Source organism: Odocoileus virginianus, chromosome 13 (assembly GCF_023699985.2).
Source record: "Odocoileus virginianus isolate 20LAN1187 ecotype Illinois chromosome 13, Ovbor_1.2, whole genome shotgun sequence".
Lineage (NCBI taxonomy): Eukaryota > Metazoa > Chordata > Mammalia > Artiodactyla > Cervidae > Odocoileus > Odocoileus virginianus.
Genome location: NC_069686.1, coordinates 26578090 through 26601544, shown reverse-complemented (window position 1 = coordinate 26601544; position 23455 = coordinate 26578090). Strand labels below are relative to the sequence as shown.

The window sequence follows — 23455 nt, the reverse complement described above, 5'->3', positions numbered from 1 at the left end:
GAATAACATTTGACAGTGCTCTAGAAATCTCACACAAAGATACGTTTCCCTTTGCAATTTAAGATAACACAAAACATCAGTATGATAACAAAACTTCACAAAGGTAAAATGACTGCCATTAATGAGTGGCTACCTCATAAGTGAGTAACCCAGAAAAATGTTGACATATTAAAAGTATTTGTCACAAGTTAATCTTGTATACTTAATATCTTGTTAACACATTATATTTCCAGTATTTCAGATAAGTAATATAAGAAGAAAAGGGAGGCAATTTAAATTTAGACTTCGGTGATTTTCTTTTTAAAGAGTACATTCCACCAACATTGTTGAGATTGTCTGGGAGTTAGTTGCCTGCTGCATACTTCGCTAGACTTTAGCTGAGACAGCTGTAGAAGGTGTGTAATGTCTCCAAAGCAAAATGAGAAATGAAGCCATAATGTGAATTTAATATCTTGAGTACATAAGCAATAAGTTTGTCATTGTTCTTGCTCATCTCAAATTAACTGAGATGGACCCAGTTTCCTGATAAAGACAAAAATTTGACTAATGGCAGTTTTCAGAGATATTTCAACCTGTTTCTGACTTGATGTACATAAGTAATTGTTCTCATTAGTATTCATTCATGGGACATTACCCTACCAGGTGCTCCAAGAAATGTGCAAAAAGTGTGGAGACAAATAACATTTAATTCTGTCTCTCCCTTTGTGAAAATATGGTAAAAATGTTTCTAAGGCTTCATTAAAGGGGAGTTTACTTGGGGATTTAGAACTGAGACTTAGCCTCTGCTGGATGTGGTATGAATAATATGATGAACCAAATTACTGTCCCATTTGAGTAATCCTAGGCTTTCCTTGGTAGCCTAATGAAAAGTTGCTAGAAACTTAAGTGGAAATGGCTTAAATTCCCAGTATGTTTCACAGTCTCATTTTTGGTGGAATAAGAGCTGTTTTGAGCATTTCTTGATTGTTCTGTGGTTTCTTCTTTTAAAGACAGTGATGGTATATTTTATGTAGGACATGTAATATGTATTAATTGTTGGGATTATAACAGCTAACCATTTACAATTAAAATATAAGAGTTGAAGTTAGTAGAAGTTTTCCTTTTGCCTGCTTTAAACTTGTGTGCAAGCTGGTTTTTTTTTTTTTCATACATGATTTCCCCTCATACATAAATAAGGTTCTGTGACTTCTTTCACAGATACTGTTCATAAAAGCTAGTAAAGATTTTTTTGGTACAATATGCCCTCAGAAGAAGGTCTCAGTAATCGAAGGGCTGTTCTCAACATTCCACTGGAAACTTTTTTTTCTTTCTCTATCACTTTAGTCCCCCCAGAAAAATAGCTCCAGAGTGAATAAAATGACTTATACAAGGCCTGCCTTTTGTTCTTACTTGATCACTTCATCTTCCTGGACTTCCCACAGTCACATACCACGTTCTCCCACTTGATTCATATTGGAGACAGTCCCAATTTCAAAACCTTCCCCAAGTCCCTTCTAGCAAAAAACCTAAATTTTTATAGATTTGGAGTCCATCAAAAGGAGGATGCCCAAAGAGGCTCTGTGAACACCTTTGTCTTGGAATGCACATCTATTTTAGCAGCAGCAGCCTGATAGCCTAGGCAGGCATTGAAACAACTTACTTAACCACAAGCTCTATAAGCCACTTCAGGTGTGTGTGTGTACATGTGTGCTTATATGAGCACATTTATGGATTTTGTTGCGCTAGAACCAAAACTTGCCTCAGATGTCCTGCTTTCCTCTTAGACTAGTATGGGGGCATCAAAAACTCCAGCCTTACTCTTTAGTGTGATCTGCTTGGACCAGGAGCACCTGGGTCTTCTGGGAGCTCATCATACATCCAGACCTGAATCAGAATCAAGAATCCTGGTGTGGGTCGTATGCAGCTTTTAAAGTTTGAGAAGCCCAGCTCTACAGAAGTGTGAGTCAAGAGCAGATGTGCTTGGTCCTGAGAAAAACCTTAGTTTTCTTTTCTTGATCATGCATATTAAAGGCATAAACCTGTATTGAGGAATCACTGAATGCAGTCCTGATTATCTGAGTGAATGTTCCTGTTTATCTTCTAATCCAATGCCTTAAAAACTAAGAAAGGTGCACTCTCCCTCTTCTGAACTTTAACATGTCATTTTAGCACTTCATTTTTTAAAAAAGCCAACTCAGGGTATTAGGAATAAAAAAAAACCTGACTAAGAGCCCAGGTAGAGTCTCTCCTTTTTTTTGCTACACACTTAAGGCTATGTCCCACTGAGGGAGTGAGAGGTGGGCAACCTTGAAAACAGTGGAAAGAAAGGCATTCCGGGACAAAGAAGTTAATGAAAGGAGAAAGCAACAGTAGGTAAAACAGGGCAAAAGGCTCTCAGGAGAAATGGTGATAGAGGTAAGAGGAAAAAAATAAAAAAGCATCAATAATGTCATAGCCACGGTCCCTTCCCCCACCTCCCAACACCTTAGTAATTAAGCCCCTGCTTGTTTATGAAGCTTTTTAAAGGAAAATGGGGTCTGGCTGTATTTTTCTCCTAGAAAACTATCTCGGCTTGAATCTGGGGCATCTGGTCATCAACCCTTCCAGCCCTGGGCCGCCCGCATCGGACCTTGCTTACGGCGCCGTGGTGGAGGCCACAGCTGATGCCCTCTGCGGCCGAGGCGCCCGAACCGCCACGGGGGCGCAGTCCGGGCTGTACGCTGACCGCTGGGCCCACCCAGGCGGCGCTCTCCAAATGAGCCCGCATAGGCACAGGTCGAGTCTGGCAACCCCTCGCTATCAAGCGCGGGACCCACCCAGTGTCCCGGGCGCTCTTTCCCTCCGGGAGCGGCGGGGGCGAGGGGAAGGCAGATACACTCTCCGAGGAAGGCACGAGCTCCACCGGGCGGAGGCGCCCAGGCCGAGCCTCCGGCACGGAAAGAGTGTGTCCCCCTGGGGTACGCGCCAGCCGCCGCGTTCCCTGGGTATCCGGGCGGGTCCCCCTCGAGATCGCCAGAGTGCTGGGGAACCTACTCTCGGGCCGCTTAGAGACCTTAGACAATAGAGCCTGGGCAAGGCGGCTGGCCTAGGGCCGAGCGCCGAGCGCGGGGGTGGCTTCTCCCGCCGCCGGCCCCCGCGGTGCCCCGCGTGGAACCCGCCCGCCAGCCAGCTCGCGGGGCCGAGCCGAGCTCTGGCGCTGCGCTCCTCCTCCTGGTTCCCGCGCGGCTCGGCCGTCCCGGGAAAGCCACGGGAGGGCAGGCTGGCGGGTGCCGGCCACGCGATGAACCCTCTGCTGCTCTTGGCGCTCCGTTTCGGGCGGAGACTGAGTTGCTCTGTGTAGCCAGTACCAGGAGATCTCTTCTTACACCTCGGGGTTGCTTGCCTCGTGCTATTTGTGCCAGCATCCTTTTAAACTGGTCCTTTTCTCTATCCCTCTTTAAATTCTTTCTCATTTTAAAATTATTGGCATGGATTCTTTTTCTCCCCTCCAGATTATATAAACATTACACACACACACACACACACACACACACACACACACACACACACGAATCTTCCATAAAGATCACTGCGTTGACACCGCTTCCACTCTGTCTCCCCAGATCAGCGCTTCTAGCGAACCCATTTGCGCGAGGACTCGGCCCTCTCTTTTCCTGGCGAGGCTTTTGAACCTGTCGCCAAGGCCGTACCTCGGAGAGAAGCAAGTGCAGTGGGACGTGAGGGATGCATGGCGCCTGCCCCCAGTTAGATGCTCTTCAGATAATCTGCGACCAAGCTCGCTGATTAAATATTTAGGAAAGACCTCGTAAACATCACTGCAAATACATTAAGGCACTTCAACCCGACAGCTTATGATTATTTCAAAACTTAAAAAGGAGATCATTGATTGTCACTGTTTCTGTGCTCAACCAAGAAACCGAATCTTCCCGTGGTGGGTGGATGGGGTGGCTGAATTGCTTGCTTTTCTCCCCCACGACTCCCCCTTCCCGCTCACTTTCATGGCTGTGGCGCTCAGTAGCAGTGATTTATTTATTTCTGTATGGAGTTAAAAGGGTGTGCGTTGGTGGGGGTGTTCGTTGAGGACACGCAGGACCTGATCACAAAGGACTAGCTCAGGTGTCTTGTGCTTCTGTATTAACTGGAAAAGACAGACTCTGGAACTTTTACAGGGCGAGAAGAGGCCACCGGCTCGCGCTTTGTATACTTTGCACTTGAAATCGTTACATTCAACTGAATATTTGGCTCATTCAGATCCGAAAAGTCTCCTAGCATCGTCGAATTCCCTCCTCCGCCCCTCAGCTCCAAAGGAGGGGGAGGGGGTAGGTAGGAAATGTTTAGTAAATTGCACATCTTTGAATCTTCCTAAAGCAGTGGTCACAAAGCTTAAAGGTGACACAACAGTGCTCACGTAAAACCAACACACATTCCCCACCCCCCTAAACCAACAATAAAATCATCCCCTTCAATTTGCCATGATCGCTGCGACCAGGAGCCAGGTGATTATCCTAATTAATGTCTATCTAATTAAATTACTGTCAGCAGTTAACCAATGGCAGGAGCCGTTTCATCGGCTGCACAAGCAGCAAGATCAAAAGTGAGCCTTTTCTGATTGCTGCATAGTGTCAATTGGCCAATCTCTTCTCCCAGGGAAAAAAAAAAAAAGTAAATCAAACCTTTGAGAAGCATTTGCTGGTTGAAGTGCTTTCTGTCTAGTGAGGGGGTCTGTGGATTTCTAGTTTATGATAAATAGGACTTTAAAAACCAGGGACAGGAGGGCGAGTGTTCAGGTTCTAGAGCTATGCAGCTGGAGCACTGCCTTTCTCCTTCTATCATGCTCTCCAAGAAATTTCTCAATGTGAGCAGCAGCTACCCACATTCAGGCGGATCTGAGCTTGTCTTGCACGATCATCCCATTATCTCGACCACTGACAACCTGGAGAGAAGTTCACCTTTGAAAAAAATTACCAGGGGGATGACGAATCAGTCAGATACAGACAATTTTCCTGACTCCAAGGACTCACCAGGGGACGTCCAGAGAAGTAAACTCTCTCCTGTCTTGGACGGGGTCTCTGAGCTTCGTCACAGTTTCGATGGCTCTGCTGCGGATCGCTACCTCCTGTCTCAGTCCAGCCAGCCACAGTCCGCGGCCACTGCTCCCAGTGCCATGTTCCCGTACCCCGGCCAGCACGGACCGGCTCACCCCGCCTTCTCCATCGGCAGCCCCAGCCGCTACATGGCCCACCACCCGGTCATCACCAACGGAGCCTACAACAGCCTCCTGTCCAACTCCTCACCGCAGGGCTACCCCACCGCCGGCTACCCCTACCCACAGCAGTACGGCCACTCCTACCAAGGAGCCCCGTTCTACCAGTTCTCCTCCACACAGCCCGGGCTGGTGCCCGGCAAAGCGCAGGTGTACCTGTGCAACAGGCCCCTTTGGCTGAAATTTCACCGGCACCAAACGGAGATGATCATCACCAAACAGGGAAGGTAATGCTACATTCTTGGCTGCCGCTGCTCCAGGCGCGGCCGGGGGGCATGTGTATCCGGGCTGTGACCGCCGCGGCAGCGACGATTTGGGGTCGGGAGCGGAGTGGAAGGCGCTCTGGCGCGTCCTAGAGTTGGCTGGTGTTGGAAAAACGGAAAGTGGAAGGTATAACCACCGCGGTGATGTCGGGGAGCGGGGCGGGGGGGGTGGGGTGGGTTTCCCCGCTCCAGAAAGGTGGTCGGAGAGCCAGTCAGTGGCCGGAGAAAGGAGAGAGAGAGGGGGAGAGCCCTGGCCTGTGGCCGGGAGATGGGAGGGACGCATCAATGCCCGATACACCGACAGGTGGAGATTCGGGTCGCCAACCTCGCTTTCCACCTGGGCAGTGATACCTGCCGACTCCCCATTCCAGTTCATTCGCCGATCTCCCAGACTTCAGTCCCTCTTCTTTTTCTCCCCCACCACCCTTTTTCCAATCCAGCAAACGTTCGCTCATCGATGCTGAGAGAATAAGTTTTGCTTTGCTATCTGGCGCCGCGCTTCTTGCATTTAATCTTTAACATTTATGTTTTTTTTCCCCCCCTTGTTGTCTCCCCCCTCCCTAATTTAAATAGGCGCATGTTTCCTTTTTTAAGTTTTAACATTTCTGGTCTCGATCCCACGGCTCATTACAATATTTTTGTGGATGTGATTTTGGCGGATCCCAATCACTGGAGGTTTCAAGGAGGCAAATGGGTTCCTTGCGGCAAAGCGGACACCAATGTGCAAGGCAAGTCCTTCCAATTAACACGTCTTCCTGACACTTATTTAGGTGAGAATGATTAATTAAAGCCTTTGTGGACTGGCTCGAGCGACTTTTAAAACGATCGGCCAATGACTTCTAAAAGGAAACTAGGAGGATGGGGGAGAGACTGAGCGACGAGAAGGGGGAGGATTATGCAAAAGCTATTTTAATCATTCCCAGTTAATAGGAAGAAAGCGCGGCCTTAAAAAAGCCCCAGCTAATGGGCCTTACAGTGGAATAAAGGGTGTGTGTCTGTGTCTGTGTGTGTGTCCTGCGTGGTGAGGAGTTGGGACTGGGCAGTGCCCCGGGCACATGTAAACAACTTGTCTCTTTCTCTAGGAAATCGGGTCTATATGCATCCGGATTCCCCCAACACGGGGGCTCACTGGATGCGTCAAGAAATCTCTTTTGGAAAATTAAAACTTACAAACAACAAAGGAGCCTCAAACAACAATGGGCAGGTCAGTGGCTCAAGCGCTCACTTCTCTCTCTCTCACGCACACTCACTTATACACATTCGTTCCTGCCTAAGATCCAGTTCATCACTTTAACATGAGGAACGACACATGTTTCTTTGCTTCATTAAAGAGACTTTTAAAAAATTCTATTTCCGTTCTCCCAAATTATATTAAGCAATCTACAAAGTTGTTCTTGTCCCTCTCGGCCCGCCCCGGCCCAATTCTTGAGTTCCCAACCTTCACAAGTACAAATATTTGGTTGATTTGAGAAGGAAGCACGCAGGATCTGCAGGTTGTGAAAATCTTTGTTGCTCCTTAAAGGAGAACTGGGAGAGGGGCCCTGAGGACTGGGCGGTCGGGTTTGGTTTTCCCTGGTGCTCGGGCGTTGCGTGCTCCGGGGGAACGAGGGCCGGTCTGCTTCGGCCAGCCAGTCACCAGCCGGGCGAGGCCCGCGATCAGTTTCCCGGGGCGGCGGGCTCCTCGCAGACTCCACACGGCCCGCGGCTCACAGCCCCTTGCACGCAGACCGCGTTAACGTGCCTCCGGGCGCTTCCCTTTCTTTCCGCCGGACAGATGGTGGTTTTGCAGTCCTTGCACAAGTACCAGCCCCGCCTGCATGTAGTGGAAGTGAACGAGGACGGCACGGAGGACACCAGCCAGCCCGGCCGCGTGCAGACGTTCACTTTTCCCGAGACTCAGTTCATCGCCGTCACTGCCTACCAGAACACCGATGTAAGGAGGCCTGGGGGCTGGGCGCGCGGCGGGTGGCGCAGGCTTCCCCCGGCCCGCGGCGGTAGCGGAGGTCATCCCCGGCTCGGACACTAACATCCGCCACAGCTGGCTCTGCTATGCCTTTTAGGAGCAGGGCCGGGGGCCTGCTGAGCACCTTCCGTGTATACCTAACCGGTGGGAAAACGCGTCCTATTCGTCTCCGACGCGGGTCACCCGGGCCACCTTCAAGGTGACCAGGATTTCTAGAGACTCTTGGGAATTTTGATTTAGTTTTCAAACATCAGTTTCTGGGTGATCGAAAGAAACGCATATTCATGATTTAAAAACTAACATAAATCAAATTACTGGGGACTATGGAGTGAGCTTCCTAGCACTCATTTGCAAGTTTGCAAAAACTTATTTTACTATTGTTGATTTGACTACTAGATATGATAGCGTTTCTTTTAAAACAGGAAAATATCATAAATGAAAGATATGCATTTATTTGCAATCAAAACTGATTTAAAGATGCAACTTGTGGGTTCTTCAAGTTGTGTATCAGAAGCCACTAACTTAAAAATATGATGAAGCATTTAAGATAGGCGACATTTTTTAGGAATGAATTCAAGTGCCCCTTAAAAATTTTTGCCTGAATAAGTGTATTTACATAACAAGCATTTTTAAAAATGAGCATTTTGAACCAGTTTAGGACACATGGGAGAGCTAATGGAAAGCTATACTTTAGTTTTAGTCACCATTAATTTAAACATAACTTTCATCATACTTTTTTCCTCTTTCCACCCAAGCCTTCAAAATTTTCAGTTAGGGAAACCTTGCTATTTAATAAAATTGTAGGCCTTTAGCCCCTGTAAAAAGTGGCAGATGACATATTCTTAAACACCCAATCTGCTGTATAAAAAGTAAAGTTATATTAATCTTTTTTTCTCTTTTCCAGATTACACAACTGAAAATAGATCACAACCCCTTTGCTAAAGGATTTCGGGATAATTATGATACGTAAGTAGTTTTGCACCTTTCTTCTCAAATTTGTGGAATTGGGCTCTGGGTCAAAGGTGGATTGTTTTGTACAAGGCTTTTGGAAGCTAGAAAGTGTGAAGACAGTTGTTTTCGGGGTTTTCCCTTTCTTTTTGGACGGCTCCTCTTCTCTCTGGTGACCTGGCTTGGTACTTCTGTGTTTTGGGTCAAAGGTTTCCTCCACCTATTTTTAGCTTTCATATGAATTACAAAGTTGTTGGCGGGGAACCTAGGGCTGGCTGGCTGGGGAAGCTGCCCTGGTTCCCGCGTGCGGGAGTTGTGTGTGGTGCTGCAGATGCTCAGCTCAGATTGTCTGTGTCTGAAACCGCCCGATTCTGCCTGAAAGTGCATGTGGCTCTGGCAGTTGTTACAGTCTCCTTGGCATATGTGACTTTTATTTACCCATTTCCAAGTTTTGTGTAATAGCTTTTCCTGTGCAAGTTTACCATGGACTGAATAAAAATGTGCACCCACTACAGGCAAGTTCACGAGCACAGCTGATGGTGTAGTCATTTCAGGCTTTGGGAAGGACCCAGGTGCTGTTGCAGTGTATTATTTATGCTTTGAAAGAAAAATATTTCCTCTTTTATCATTTGTATCTAGGTGTGTTTTAATTAAATGTGCTGATTTCCTTTTCTCCAGGCCTCCCTTACCTATCTCCATTTCTTGTCTATCAAAATGCTGTCCTCTGGGGGCCAGAGTAGGTGTAAACTGAAGCCTTCCTGGGCTTGTTCTGGCATTCTCTTGCTCAGAGCCCAGGTACAGTGCTGAGGAGTTCACAAAGAGTTATATGGCAAGATCTAACTCTGGACTGTAGGGATCCCTTCACTTTTCTCTGACCATAGAAGGAAAGGATACATTAACTTTAATTTCATGGCTTGCATTAAGCGTTGGGGCTAGAACTACAGAGTTGAAGCTTTGATTAGGAATAGATTAAATTTGTGGGGGAGACAAGTGGCTCTCTCCAGGTAGATACCAAACTTCCCTCCAGATATTTTTAAAACAAATTGAAGAGAATCATCAACAATTATACACTATAACTGTACAGTTATACACTATAACTGTCAAGTGTATCCCTCAAAAGTGATCCAAAGGAAGCAAGCCTCATCAGTATGATTCCCCAGGAAAAAAAGGAAAACTTGGCTACTTAATCCTTCTTCACAGTCTAAAAAGGTGGGCTCAGCACGGTGGAAAGTGTGTGGCCCAGGAGACCAGAGATACTGGTCTCTGTACTAGGGGGGGTCTTGTAGATTTTGAGCTTTTAATTCTGCTGTGAACATCTGTTCCAAAGCATTTTATTTTGCACAAATCAATTCGGTAATCCCAAGTGGGTTGGGACCTGGATGGGCATATAAACTGTATCTTTTGCAGATTGTTTTTTTTTTCTTTTCCTTTAAAAAATATTGTGGTGGTAAACAGAGAAGATATTTGCACCTTGCTGGTTATGTTCCCTTCCTGCCTCCCTCTACTTGTTCTTATTTGAGACTGGAATTAAGTTTCAAGAGGGAAATTTTGTTCAGTCAGCAAACTGTATCTGAGCAGCCACAGCATAACCCTCATCTGTCCCTCTTCTGGTTGACTTCTGTTGGAAAAGCCACTTCCGTTTGATTCTTGAATCACTATATATTTATCATAAAAAGCTTCTTTAGCTATACAAATGGATATCTTAGAGATTTATGGCTTAGAGTAGAATGGTTTTTGACACTGTCTCTCTTTCCACCTTACGTTGGTTATTTGGGCCTGGCTCACTTTTGGAGAAACAGGGAAAAGAGTTCATGGGGACCAGGGTGTTTGCTTGGCCACTCACTAGGGAATCTCCTCCCCAAAGTATTGAGGTCTTATAAGACTGAGGCTCTCTTTCAAAACAGTCTGTTGCTTAAAGATTAAAACATTTATGTGTGAGCTAAAAAAGGGAGGCATGTGTGTGATGTGTATGAGAAAATAACGTCTACCAATCTTGATCCAGTCTCTGGTTCCTTCTCAATTCTAATGGGATCTTATAGGCCCCTATGGGGCCTAGAGTGAAACTTTGATTATCTTATCTAAGGTAATTCCCAGTAACACAATCACTGTCTGTGGTTGGGCAAGTTATTTAACTTTCCTTTGACTCAGTCTTCATCTGTAAGGTAGGATAATAATGGTACCTAACTTGGAAAATTGTGATGGTTAAATAATGATCTGTACAGCCCTAGACAAGGGTGCCTGGAACATAGTCAAGTTGTATAAGGATGAGCTGTTACCAGTGGGAGATTCTTGGCGGAGGTTGATAATTGTACTTTTAAGAGTTTGCCCACATTTTTTCCCTTTTTAAAACCAGTAACAAATCAAAAGCTGGGGAGAGAAGCTCAAAGAATAATTCTCCTTTGTAAAATAATTTTATTGATTGATGACTTTATTTCCACGTAGTAATTCTAGTTTGTATGGTTGGGGGGGGGATGCTTAAAGGAACACACAGGGGAAAACAATAGACAGTAAGTACCATGGAGGCTTCCAGCAGTAACCCTCGGATCTCAGAAGACTGTCCAAGGCCAATCTGATGCTCAGTACCAGGGAGGTCCCCGTGTGTGTGTCAGATGGCAGAAAGTGGTCGTAAAAGGGTGGAGTGGGTAACCGGTTTAGAAATTTCACTCAGAAACTCTCACCGCAGAAGAAAGGCCCACTGGGCAAATGGCATCTGAGCCCCTGGGCAGATCTGCCTCAATCTGTGCACATATATTGGAGAAGTGGGTGAGCATCCCCTGCCGTGCTCTTCTCTCGGCCCGCTGTGCACTTGGTGAGAGAGCGCAAGAGAGGAGGGAAGCCTTCCTCTTCATCTGTTATCAACTTTAGGTCCCTGACAAATCGGTTCCTTTATAATTTCACGGTTTATTTTGGAGAGGATGCAAGTCTGTGACCTTTTGTCTGTCTTTATCCTGGACGGCAGGTTACACGTGGAGAGTGTGGGGGTGGGCGACCAGGGGTGGTCTTCTCTTTAGCGCCCCCGAAAGGACCTTGCGCCACCCTTCGGTTCTCTCTCTCTCCCTCCCTCGCAGGATCTACACCGGCTGCGACATGGACCGCCTGACCCCCTCGCCCAACGACTCCCCGCGCTCGCAGATCGTGCCCGGGGCCCGCTACGCCATGGCCGGCTCTTTCCTGCAGGACCAGTTCGTGAGCAACTACGCCAAGGCCCGTTTCCACCCGGGCGCGGGCGCCGGCCCCGGGCCGGGCACGGACCGCAGCGTGCCGCACACCAACGGGCTGCTGTCGCCGCAGCAGGCCGAGGACCCGGGCGCGCCGTCGCCGCAGCGCTGGTTTGTGACTCCGGCCAACAACCGGCTGGACTTCGCCGCCTCGGCCTACGACACGGCCACGGACTTCGCGGGCAACGCGGCCACGCTGCTCTCGTACGCGGCGGCGGGCGTGAAGGCGCTGCCGCTGCAGGCGGCTGGCTGCACGGGCCGCCCGCTCGGCTACTACGCCGACCCGTCGGGCTGGGGCGCGCGCAGCCCACCGCAGTACTGCGGCGCCAAGTCGGGCTCGGTGCTGCCCTGCTGGCCCAACAGCGCCGCGGCCGCCGCGCGCATGGCCGGCGCCAACCCCTACCTGGGCGAGGAGGCCGAGGGCCTGGCCGCCGAGCGCTCGCCGCTGCCGCCGGGCGCCGCCGAGGACGCCAAGCCCAAGGACCTGTCCGACTCCAGCTGGATCGAGACGCCCTCCTCTATCAAGTCCATCGACTCGAGCGACTCGGGGATTTACGAGCAGGCCAAACGGAGGCGGATCTCGCCCGCCGACACGCCGGTGTCCGAGAGCTCGTCCCCGCTCAAGAGCGAGGTGCTGGCCCAGCGGGACTGCGAGAAGAACTGCGCCAAGGACATAGGCGGCTACTACGGCTTCTACTCACACAGCTAGGCCGGCCCTGCCCGCCCCGGCCCCGCGCCCCGCCGCGGCCCGGCCGCTGTCGGCCCCTCGCGCTTCTCCCCCTGCGCCTCCTGCTCACGCCCCACCTCGCGCACTCCCTCAGTTTATCTGACCCTCGAACGCCGTCTGCAGCGAATTAGTACAGGTCTCCTGAGTGTGATTTTAACCTCCTCCTTTTTTTTTTGCACAGCAGTTTCTGCAGTTAGCGCACCGACCTTCAACTTGGCTGTAAACCTTTTCGGTTTGCCTACTTAACTCTCCTTCTGTGAAGTTATCCTGACGGTTCTCCTCCCCTCGTCTTTTTCTCACCCTCTCCTTGTCTTTCTCCTCATGAAACTCTTCACCTTTAGGAGACCTGGGCAGTCCTGTGAGGCAGCAGCGATTCCGACCCGCCAAGTCTCGGCCTCCCCATTAACCGTAGGATGTTGACTGTAGAACCTGGACCCTCCCAGCGCGTCCTTTCTTATCCCCGAGTGGATGGATGGATGGATGGTAGGGATGTTAATAATTCTAGTGGAACAAAGCCTGTGAAATGACTGTATATAGTGTTAATTTATTGTAACGAATGGCTAGTTTTTATTCACATTGTCAAGGCACAAAACCAGTTCACGCTTAAACTTTCTCATTCATTTCTTTTCCTTTTTCTCCAACTCCTCCCGCTCCTGAAAAATGTTTTCTTGTGAGATTATTAACAGTATTCTAAGAGGCTCTGGAAACTCGAAAGACTAGATAATGAAGAGTTTCTCATTTCTCCTCAATTCACTGCATGAAATAACTACCCTGTGCCCTACTGCACACAAATAGCTAAGGAGAATCTGACCAAACACCTGTAAAGGATAGGTGTCTGTTCATAGGCAAGTCGATTAAGTGGCATGATGCCTGCAAAGCAAAGTTAACGAGTTACATGTTTTTTCCCCCTTCCTTCTAAATAGAATAGCTCGACATCAGCAATATTATTTTGCCTTATTTGTTTTTCCCCAAAGTGCCAAATCCATTACTGGTCTGTGCAGGTGCCAAATATGCTGACAAACTGTTTCTGAATATCTTTCAGTTCCCCCCTCCACCTTTATATGCTGTAAATCTTTGTAATGAATATTCTACTAATGATATAGATGACTGAATTGTTGGTTAACTATAGTGTAGTCTAGTGAAGATGAATTGTGTGAGTTGTATATTTTACTGCATTTTAGTTTTGAAAATGATTTCCCCGCCACCTAGAAACAGCTGAAATTTGACTTCCTTGGGAAAACACTAGCATTAATGCAAGTAAGACTGTTTATTTCCCCCTCTAAGTCTTGTTATATTTGATAAGGAGCACTGATCCCCCTGAAAATAGATTAGTAGAATTTCTAATGTTGTGTAGCAAACCTATACTTTTTTTTGTATTTTAAAATTAATGTGAAATATGCATCATACACAATACTCAATCTAGATTCCAGTCCATTGGGGGGATTTTTTTTCCTAATAGGAATTCAGGGTCTAAACGTGTGTATATTTTGGCTCTTCTGTAAATCTAATGTTGTGATTTTTATATTTGTTTCGTTTTGTCTGTGAACTGAATAATTTATACAAGGACACACTCCATTGAGAAACGTTTTGTTTTTTGCTCGTTTGTATCGTCTGTGTATAACAAGTAAAATAAATCTGGTAAAACTCTATGGTGTTTGAAAGCAGTTTACAGTTTGAAAATTTAATTAGAGGTGATTATTTTTTAAGGGCTGAGGAAGAATAGCCTGTCTCTACTCCAATATGGGGCATTCTGTGTAGTGGGAACTACATCCCATTTTCCTCTTAAATTTGTTAATATACCACTACCAGTAATTACTTTTCTCTGTCTTATCTACAACTCCTTAGTTCCCTGTGAGTCGAGTTCACTTTGTTACACTCGTTTTTTTTTTTTTCAGGAAAATGTACATTCTTCCTTATATCTGTGAGTAGGAAATAACATGAGCAGGAAATGGAGGGTCTTTAATAAGATATTAAGTATTTCTTGAAATTTCACAAAGTCAAGAGGGAGGCTTTGGGCAAGAGAAGAGTGTAATTTAAATGCTTGTCAAAATAGGCTGTTGACCGCAGCTTTAGTCAGATGTTGAAAATTCCGGTCTTTAAGTACAAGGCCTTGGAGTTGAGTGGTGAATCCGTAAATGAAAACACAGAATGGCCTACATTTCTTGATTGGATTATTTTGGGGGGATAGGGTGGGGTTGGAGTGGGGAAAGTACTCATAGAGCAAACTCATGAAAGGTCGATATTTAACCACTGAGCTTAAAACTTGGCTTTAGGAGGTATCTGTGGAGCACCACTCCATCTCTTCTACAGTGGATTTCCTGCGCCCATCCTGCCCAAGCCAGGTCCCCACCCCTTGAGAAAAAATGCAGAATGTGGATATTCCAGCTGGGAGGGGGCTAGTTGCGTCTTAGTCAAGGGGTCCACAGAGCTCTCTTTTACTCTTGTCTCCAGAGAAAGGAGATCCAAGAAAGGTGGAAAATGGTCCAGCATTCTTGTTTGGCCTAGGCCAGTCTCAGGTTTTGGGGCGAAATTTACCACCACCCAGAGATGGTCCTTTGCAATTTGACAGATACAAAGAGGCTTCAAAGTACCAATTAAAATGAAAATTGGAGGGGGGGAACAAAACCGATTTGCCTTCCTTGGGTAATCTGGCCACTAGACGGCGTTCCGCCGAGTTTTGTCTGCCACATAGAAAAGCGATGACTGATTTTCCTTTGTGTTTGTTTCTCCCGGATCACACCTAAGAACTAAACAAGAGGACAAAAAGCACAGAACAGGGGCCTGCGTGGCGAGTGAAGTGGCGCGGTGTATTCTTGTAATCATCCCCCGGCCCGGCGCTCCTGCGACCTCGGTGCCAGCGGGCAGGAGGCGCACGTGCAGCCGGGAGGCCCGGGGGCGCCCAGGCCGAGGGCGAGGGGCTGCCGAGCCGCTCAGGGTTCCGGAGAGTGAGCCTGGGGGTCGGAGCGCGGCGCCCTCGGGCCAGAGTCACCACGAGCAAAGGAGTCGGTGTCCTGTGCGGAAACGAAGCTCTTAGAAGCCGAGGATAGATTTCACAGGAACGTAGTGCCTTGTACTGAAAGACGCACTTAGCTGCTATTAGGAAGTACTTAAAAAAATTGGGGAGGTCGTTTCCCTTGCAGCTCTGCACCATCTGCTGTGTGGACTGAGTCAGCGTGAGGTAAATTTGCAGCTCCGCGCTCCTCTCTGAGGCAGTGTGCTTTCTGTCCCTTTCAAGCATGATCGTTTCTCCTGGCTTCCAAAGAGTCTTGGGTGTCTGGTGAAGTGACACTGTCAGTGTGTCTGAAAAGCTGCTGCTGTTTCAAGGAAATCGGAGTGGTTTTGGGGAGGGCCTGCGGGAACCAGAGTTCGCGTCCCGGGTTACATTTCGAGTTGCCTTTTTATCTCCCTGAGGGTAGGAGTCAGGGTAGGGACGGAGAAGGATGACGAATCCTCCCCGTAAACTGCAGATTTTCTGTTTTCAAAAGTGGCTTTTCAAAAAGAGGAAGGAAGAAAAAAAGACGAGCGTGCGGCTCTTTATTCTGGCTCAAGCCTTCCCGCCACTCGCGTCGCGCGCCATCTTAACTCCTTGCCCACCAGCAGCTTGGGGCCGAGCGCGGCGGGCCGGCGCCGCTGGAGCCCGGAGATGCTGCGCCCTAGGTGCCTCACCTTGGGGCCGAAGCCGCGGGGTCAGGGCGGCCGACTGGCGGGCACTGAGCGCGCTGTGATCGAGTGCATCCGGGAGCCCAGGCCGGCGGGGACGGACGTCCGCACGAGCTCGGCCGGCAGTGCGGCGGCTCCGAAGGCCTGGGCCCGCCGCTGAGCCTGGGCCCAGGCTCTCTGGCTTCGCCGTTGGGTGGGCGCGCTGCTCTCTTCTGGCTGTTCCGGCCGCGGGTTCCAAGCTGCGAGTCCAGATAGGGATCCAGGTCGCGGCCTAGACAGGGGGCCCAGCGAAGGTCCAGACCCGGAATCCAGGCGGTTCTCCGGTTCCTTCAAGAGCCTGGTCCAGCGTGGCTTCCTGGCCTCGCCTCTAGACTTGGGTGCGGCCCTCCTGCGCTTGTGGCTCCGCCAGAACCAAGCCAGGCAACCTACTGGGATTTAGGACATGGAAACCTTTTTAGGCCTAGGGGAAATTTACTGGGTTTGTTTCAAAAAAAAAATTAGGACGTTTCTGACTCTTTAGGACTGACTTAACATCCTCCAAGCTCTTAAAATGTAATTTAGGGTCTACAGAGAACTTTATGAACCTTCTTCCCTCCTGCACTTACATTTTCTTATAAATCCTGCTGTTAAAACTGGTTTACTTATGACCCACTTTTTTTTTTTTTGTGTGTGTGATGTTAAGTATCTATTCTTTTAGTACTGAAGCCTTCAGGGATGTTGTACTTTCTGTTTAGGGTGCAGGCTTGGGGGAAAAAAAAGCCTTTTAAATAGAGGTCGTTACATTCCTGGAGAATTTCAAATGCATTGTAGCAATATTTGGGCAAGGTATTTGTGTCCATAGTGATTTTATAAAATACTCTGCTTGTCCTCTGGTGCAGCACCTTTTCAGTCTGTATATGAGTTCTTATATTGTGTATATGTTTTAGCCATGGAGATCGGAAAAACCACAGAGCTTGTGATCTTGTGTGAAAACAGACTAGTCTCGGTCCCCCAAAGCAAACAGTAACAATTATTTTTATTTTTAGAATTAAAAAAACAAAAAACAAAAAAACTTACTTTGAAGAAGTCAGCAGCTTTAAAGAGCAAGGATAAGCATTCGATTTTTAAGATATTTAATTTACTCTGGTGTGTGGGCAATTGCTTGGTTAATTTTAATATTTTAAAGAGTAAGTGTTCTTCGTAATATCTGTAGAATCAATCTTTTAAAAGGTGGCTGAGAATTTTTAAGTAAGTTGAATCTGTATGATTTGTTGAATTTACATTCTGAGTGCTAGATTTACTTTTGGGCAGTTAGATTTTCTTTTGCCAGAACAAGATACATTTCTCAAGGAAGACAGAGACAAAGTAGGCAGGATTTTAGGCATTGCATTATACTTGGTTTAATTCTGTTGCTTTGAGATTTGTGTCTTCCTGGTTCTGGTCTTCAGCTTGTAAATTAGGTTGCAGCATATTTAAAAATATATTCTCTTGAAAGAAAACCCCACTGCTTTCACAATAAAGTAAACTTGATGGTGTACAAGTCACTGGTCTCATCTGAGATGATTTTATCTGCCTTGCATGTATTTTACACCCACAGTATGGTTTGCAGCGGTGTTCAAGGCATAGCGTGAAAAATTTGATTTGAATAGTTCCATTAAAGCAATGAAAAAAAAAAAAAGCCCATGGCTCAATAGACCTTCTAGTGATAGCTCCCCCTCTTATACTATGCTAACTCTGAAATAAATATGTGATCTAGTATTAGGGACATGGCATTTAGAAGACCCTTGCTGGTAATATTTAATTTAATAAACATACAAACTGTGACATTATTAATGCAATGAAGCTTGTACCACAAGCTGATTCTTTCAGGTTGTTTGACCTATTACTTATCACTAGATTCCTTATAAACATATGCTGTGATTTATAAATGGAATTTTATATTAAAATTATTCTGTATTTTAACTCTGAAACTACCTACATGACAAGGTACTCATTATATATATAAATCATTTATACTTGTATATCTTGGCAAACCTTTTGAGGAGGAAGAGGGAATTTATGGAGGGAGAGCATCTCTAGGGCTATATCTCTGGTTATTTTAGCTAATATAGTTATTTTGTTCAACTACTAGTAGGAAAAAATATAAGATTAAGTTTTGGGGCAAGAGTTATACTTATTTAGTATATATATGTCTTGCCTGGGATATCCCATGGACAGAGAAGCTTCATGGGCTACAGTCCATGGGGTTGCAAAAGAGTTGGACATGACTTAGTGACTCAATAACAACAAAAACATGTCTTACATATGTGTGTTATATATGTATTCAGATACACACTTAAGTTTCAAGAAATGGCAAATTAATGGAACTTTCTGATTGAAAGGATCTTCCTAGCTCACATTTCAACTTTTAAGATGTATTTGTCTTTTATTTTGTCATTCCTAGTATGAAGGGGAAGGCATTTTTCAATCTTAGGATAATTCAGAAGCAATTTTTTGGTTCTCGGTTAATTCAGTCTCATCTTAAAAGTTCAAATTTAGCAAAGCACATGTTCCCTTGTTCATGCCAAGTGTGATAAAAACTAGTCGAAAAATAAAACTATTGCAAACAAGTAGAGCACTGCACTTCACTGCATTCTGTACAAGCCACATCATTTCGAGGTCTGATGTCACTGCCTACTGGGCTGCCATTTGTGGGTACAAGTAAGGCAGCCTTTGAAAGTTGGTAGAAGGAACTAGTGTTTCAGATACGTGTGTCTGAACTGTGTTTGTGTGTTTTAAATATCCTTTTTGAATAGCGATATGCACACTTGCGAGCATTCAAACATTTGCCATCTTCTATCAACAAAAGGTTATTCTTTATAGGCTCCAGGATGTTTTTCTCACTCTGCATTGGGAGCTCTTTTCTTTGTATCTTAAATGAATTAGCAAAATCATCTCTCTCACTTTGTAATATAGTCAAATTATACACTATTCTGTGTAATTATAACTTCTAAATAGTTTAATCTTTCTACAATTAAGCTATCATATATATATTTTAACATCCTTGAACTTCAGTGGATGAAATACATGTTATATAGATTCAGTTTAGGCCATCTGCAATCATCAGTGATATTTTATGAGAGTGTCTCAGTTATTATATAGATTTCTGTTACTTTGAATAGCTCACTCAGGAAATTTACAAAAGGTGAAACTGTTATTTCAAATAAAAAAATGTTTCAAAGGTGGTTAGTACTTTTATAGCCTGATTTGTTTATTACCAAAAATTTTATGATTTTGGATGTAATTTTGTCAGATAATAGCAATGTTTATTACTCAGCACCATCCTGAGAAAATAGAAGCTGTAATTAGGACTTACCCTTTCCTTTCACAGTTTACCTGCCACAGAATGCTATATATTTTGTTCAAATGAAACTTTTTCCTACCTCTGTCTTGATTTGCTATGTATATATGTGTTTAATATATATCTATGTGTATATGTATATATATTAATGACTGCATTCTAAGTAATTTTTAGAGATCACTTACCTTTGGGATTGACTCTTAATTTATACTCACATTCTGCTTTGTTCCTGTGAAGAAAGTCAAAGAAACATACTGACTTCCTCCTCAACAAATTTGTTCTTTCCTCCTCCAACTCTGCTGTCTTTCTGACACTCATTTTGCCCTTGTTGACTCGCTTGCCAACAACTTTTTTTAAAAACTTACTCTTCCTTCTCACACTACCACCCTAAACCTGAATCTTGATAAAATCTCTGCCTGATTCATCAGTTAGTTTATTTCAGATCAGAATTTTTATGCTTTCCCCAAAAGCGGTTGTGAAGTTTTCAGGATAAATATCAGATACAATTTGTCTTATTATTTAACTTCTCCCTCGGTTTTTTTTTTTTTTTTTTTTAAATTTTGTGCTTTATTGTCTATTTCTAATCACTTCTCTCAGTATTCACTTTATTATCTGGGCTTTTTTGTGAAAGGACAATATTTTTCTTTTATTGGTATTTCTGTGTTCTTTATCTTGACATTCTTAGCTATGTGAGGCACTCCATTTTCCCCTGCTTTCTTTTGTACTTCGGACCCATCTTTCAATGCTTTCTTTGATCCTTTTCAATTCAGCTTCCTCATTTGCACAGACATTAAAATCTTTCTTACTACATTTACCAGTGTGCCCTTAACCAAATGTAATGACCTTGTTACAGACTAATCTTTATTGTCTTAGCTGTTTAAAAATCATAATTAGCCCTTTAGGTGATTCAGAATCACAGATTCTGCAACTCCTTCACTTTCCCTTCCTTCCTCCAGCTTTTCTTTCATGGGTCTCTATGCTTGCTTGTTTATTTATGCAGTTCCTAGGTTTCTATAGGTTTGCTCTTCACAGGATGTGCCCTCAAATACCTCTTGTAAGGAAACTTGCCAGACATGTGTGGCAGAATGAGGTGGGAAAAAGATCTGGTACTAGTTTTCCTAATATATACCTTCCACCATTGCCCAATAACCTTCACCTACTTAATGGTTTCTTATTTCATGTAGCCTGATACATTTTAATTGACATTCTAAATCTTTCTATTTGGCCTTCCTTGAACCACCTGATACAGACTCATGTTCTCTTGCCTTTAAGTTGAACGTGATGAAGATTAAAGTGTATTTAAAAGATTTAATTTTTCTCAGTTAATATTAACATAACCCATTAAGGAGATGGGAACGTGAAGTGTATGTGCCAGAACCATTGAGGAAGGCTTTTTTTAAAAAAATGGCTATACAACTATGTGTATTATATCTTGTTAATGACATCACCATCAGCCTTTTCTCTGCATAGTTAAAAGAAATAAAGTACCAAACTGAAGAGGTTCAGGCCTCATAGATCATGAGAAACAGTTCTACTTGCATCACCACTTTTTAGGAAACTCTTTGCTCCAGACTTTAAAGTTACATAGATTTTTAATTTCATTTTCAATTCTTTTTACAGATTCTTTACAGTAATCTTTAGAAATATAAACGTGTTAGTCTCTGTGTGTCTGTGTATGACACCATAATGAAACTAGAGAACAAGAACATAAAATCGAGAATATTGAGTGGGAATTTCTGACAGTCCTTTCATCCTGCAGTCCTAGATACTGTCATAATTGTGTGCTTTTTTGAGGATCTCTTATTGGAGCCTGAATACTTAATAATTTCCTATCTATGAAAATAATTCTATACCTCTGAGCACTAGAGTCAAGAGCCTTTAAATGTATTACTTAATTTGCACACAGTATACTTTCCATTTGAGTACAAAGTTTGCGTGAATGTCACCATATCAATGGAATGTTTGCATAATATGACTGAAAATATGTAGTTGTAGCCAAGGCAATTTAGTATGTGAAATACCTGCCTTAAATTTGTTTTGTAAATATAGGTTTCAGAGGAACCTGACTCTTAAGGTACAGTAGAAAACACTGGACACAAGACATTTTATTTTTATGATTTTCAGTATCCTCATTTGTAAAATGAAGTGTTAAGCAAATCTGTAAGTATCTTCCAGTTATATAAAGAACTTTGCTTTTTTGTGGACCTCTGATTTTCTCTGCAGTTTGAGTTCACATGTTCTAAGCTACAGTAGAACAATCTCTAGAGCAGTGGCTTTTACAGTTTTTAAGCTGTGAGTCACAATAATAAATGGGTCTTCCCTGGTGGCTCAGTAGGTAAAGAGTCTGCCTGCAGTTCAGGAGACCCTGGTTTCATCCCTGGGTTGGGAAAACATCCTGCAGTAGGAAATGGCAACTCACTCCGACATTCTTGCCTGGAAAATCCCATGGAGAGAGAAGCCTGAGGGCCATAGTCCATGGAGTCACTAGAGTCAACGTGACTTGGCGACTAAACCATCACCATAGTAATAAATAAATACTCACACAAGTTTCACAAAACATTTTCCTTTACCACATTCAACACTCTGATATTTTTTCTTTTATGTTCAACTTCGTTGGAAAGACATTTTGGCTATGACCTAGTAAATTTGACAGTGACTTGAGGTTTGAGAAACATTGCCTTAGTGATAGTATTAACTTTACTAGTGTGTAATGTCCTGTTTCCTCTTATATCTATTTTAATATTTCTTTTCTAGAATGGCAGATTATATATATATTAGCAAAATAGAATCACTTCTTGTTTAATAACCTACTTGTATATATGTTATAAAGGATGTTTTTATAAATATCAAGAGACTTGTCATTTACAATATTCTTTCCATTATGATCTGCAATTAAAAAAATTAAGTTCTTTCTCTCTGAGATTGCTAAACTTTATTTAAAACTTAACTTTAAAAATTTTTTGGCATTTAACAATTCTCTCTCTCCAATACACAATGGAGAAGGAAATGGCAACCCACTCCAGTATTCTTGCCTGGAGATTCCCATGGACAGAGGAGCCTGGCAGTCTATAGTCTGTGGGGTTGCAGAGAGTCGGACATGACTGAGCAACTTCACAAGTAAGCCAACACACAAACATACTTACTGTAAACATACAGATTTATTGAAATCAAAGTCACTTCTAGTCTTTGAAATGAACAGGCCCATATCTGCTGGTGTGGTTCTTTGTAGGAACTACCTCTTGTCCTTTTTTGACATGGATGGAGGAAGAGACTGTCAGCATCTTATAGCTTTACATCAGTGTTTTCACATTTGAATCATCAAGGGAACTTTTTAGAAATCCTGTTTTCTGGGTTTGCACTCCATCCCAAATAAATCAGAGTATGAGTGTTTGGTGGTCAGAGCTAGGCAGCAGTGTTTTTAAAAGATTGCTTGGTGATTCCAATGTGCAGCAAATTGTGGAGCCACTCCTGTAGGATTTTTTTGTTTGTCTGTTTTTATTAAAATGAAAGAAAAGGAAGAGCGTTTTTCTTTTTTAAATCTAACAGCTATTAACCACAGTGGCAAACTATCTGTCCATTGTAATTTCATGCCTAGGGACTCTGGTGATGGTAACTTTCCTAAAAATAGAAATAAGTTCATAAGATTTTAAAATAACTATTTTCAAATAACTTTCTTTTTTTTATAAAACACTGTGACGGTATGGTAATGTTTTAGAACAGGCAGTTTTTCACCTTGACTGTAAGAGAAGAGCAACCTGCAAAATACAGTCTTCTCAATTTCTATGTAGAAGCATTTGTACTTCCCCTCCAGCTTAATCATGATTAAAATGTGGTGATCAGTGCTGTCTCTGCATCCTCTACAGACATCCATAAAGTAGCTTTTCTCCAGATATACTGAAATTGGAAGGTTGTCCGGAAGTACTGCTTGTTTGACATCTGATGTCATTCTCAAAAGAATAAATGCCACAGCATCTAGAATAGTTCTAATCCATGGAACAAATGCAGAATTCGAGGGGAGGAATTCAGTATAGCCATGCCAGCCATTTATCATATTTCTATTCAGTTATAGAGGGATTACCTCCAAAATGTACTAGATGGAAAAATTTCTTACCCTT

The 23455-nt window shown here is 44.3% G+C and overlaps 1 protein-coding gene across 1 annotated transcript; it reads left to right on the top strand.

Moving 5' to 3' along the window:
• The first annotated feature begins 4606 nt into the window (after positions 1–4606).
• On the top strand, positions 4607–12441 carry TBR1 (T-box brain transcription factor 1). The gene is made up of 6 exons (XM_020886401.2): positions 4607–5469; positions 6079–6233; positions 6588–6709; positions 7280–7438; positions 8373–8434; positions 11485–12441. The coding sequence occupies exons 1-6, from the start codon at positions 4778–4780 to the stop codon at positions 12341–12343; spliced, it is 2049 nt and encodes a 682-aa protein (XP_020742060.1). The 5' UTR covers positions 4607–4777; the 3' UTR covers positions 12344–12441.
• Positions 12442–23455: the final 11014 nt, after the last annotated feature.

What these genes read in the sequence shown, in the direction of transcription:
- TBR1 (XM_020886401.2), top strand. Translation starts at nt 4,778, where the DNA reads ATGCAGCTGGAGCACTGCCTTTCTCCTTCTATCATGCTCTCCAAGAAA. An exon ending in CCTCAAACAACAATGGGCAG is followed by an intron (nt 6,710 to 7,279) that starts GTCAGTGGCTCA and finishes TCCGCCGGACAG; the next exon opens with ATGGTGGTTTTGCAGTCCTT. An exon ending in CTGCCTACCAGAACACCGAT is followed by an intron (nt 7,439 to 8,372) that starts GTAAGGAGGCCT and finishes TCTCTTTTCCAG; the next exon opens with ATTACACAACTGAAAATAGA.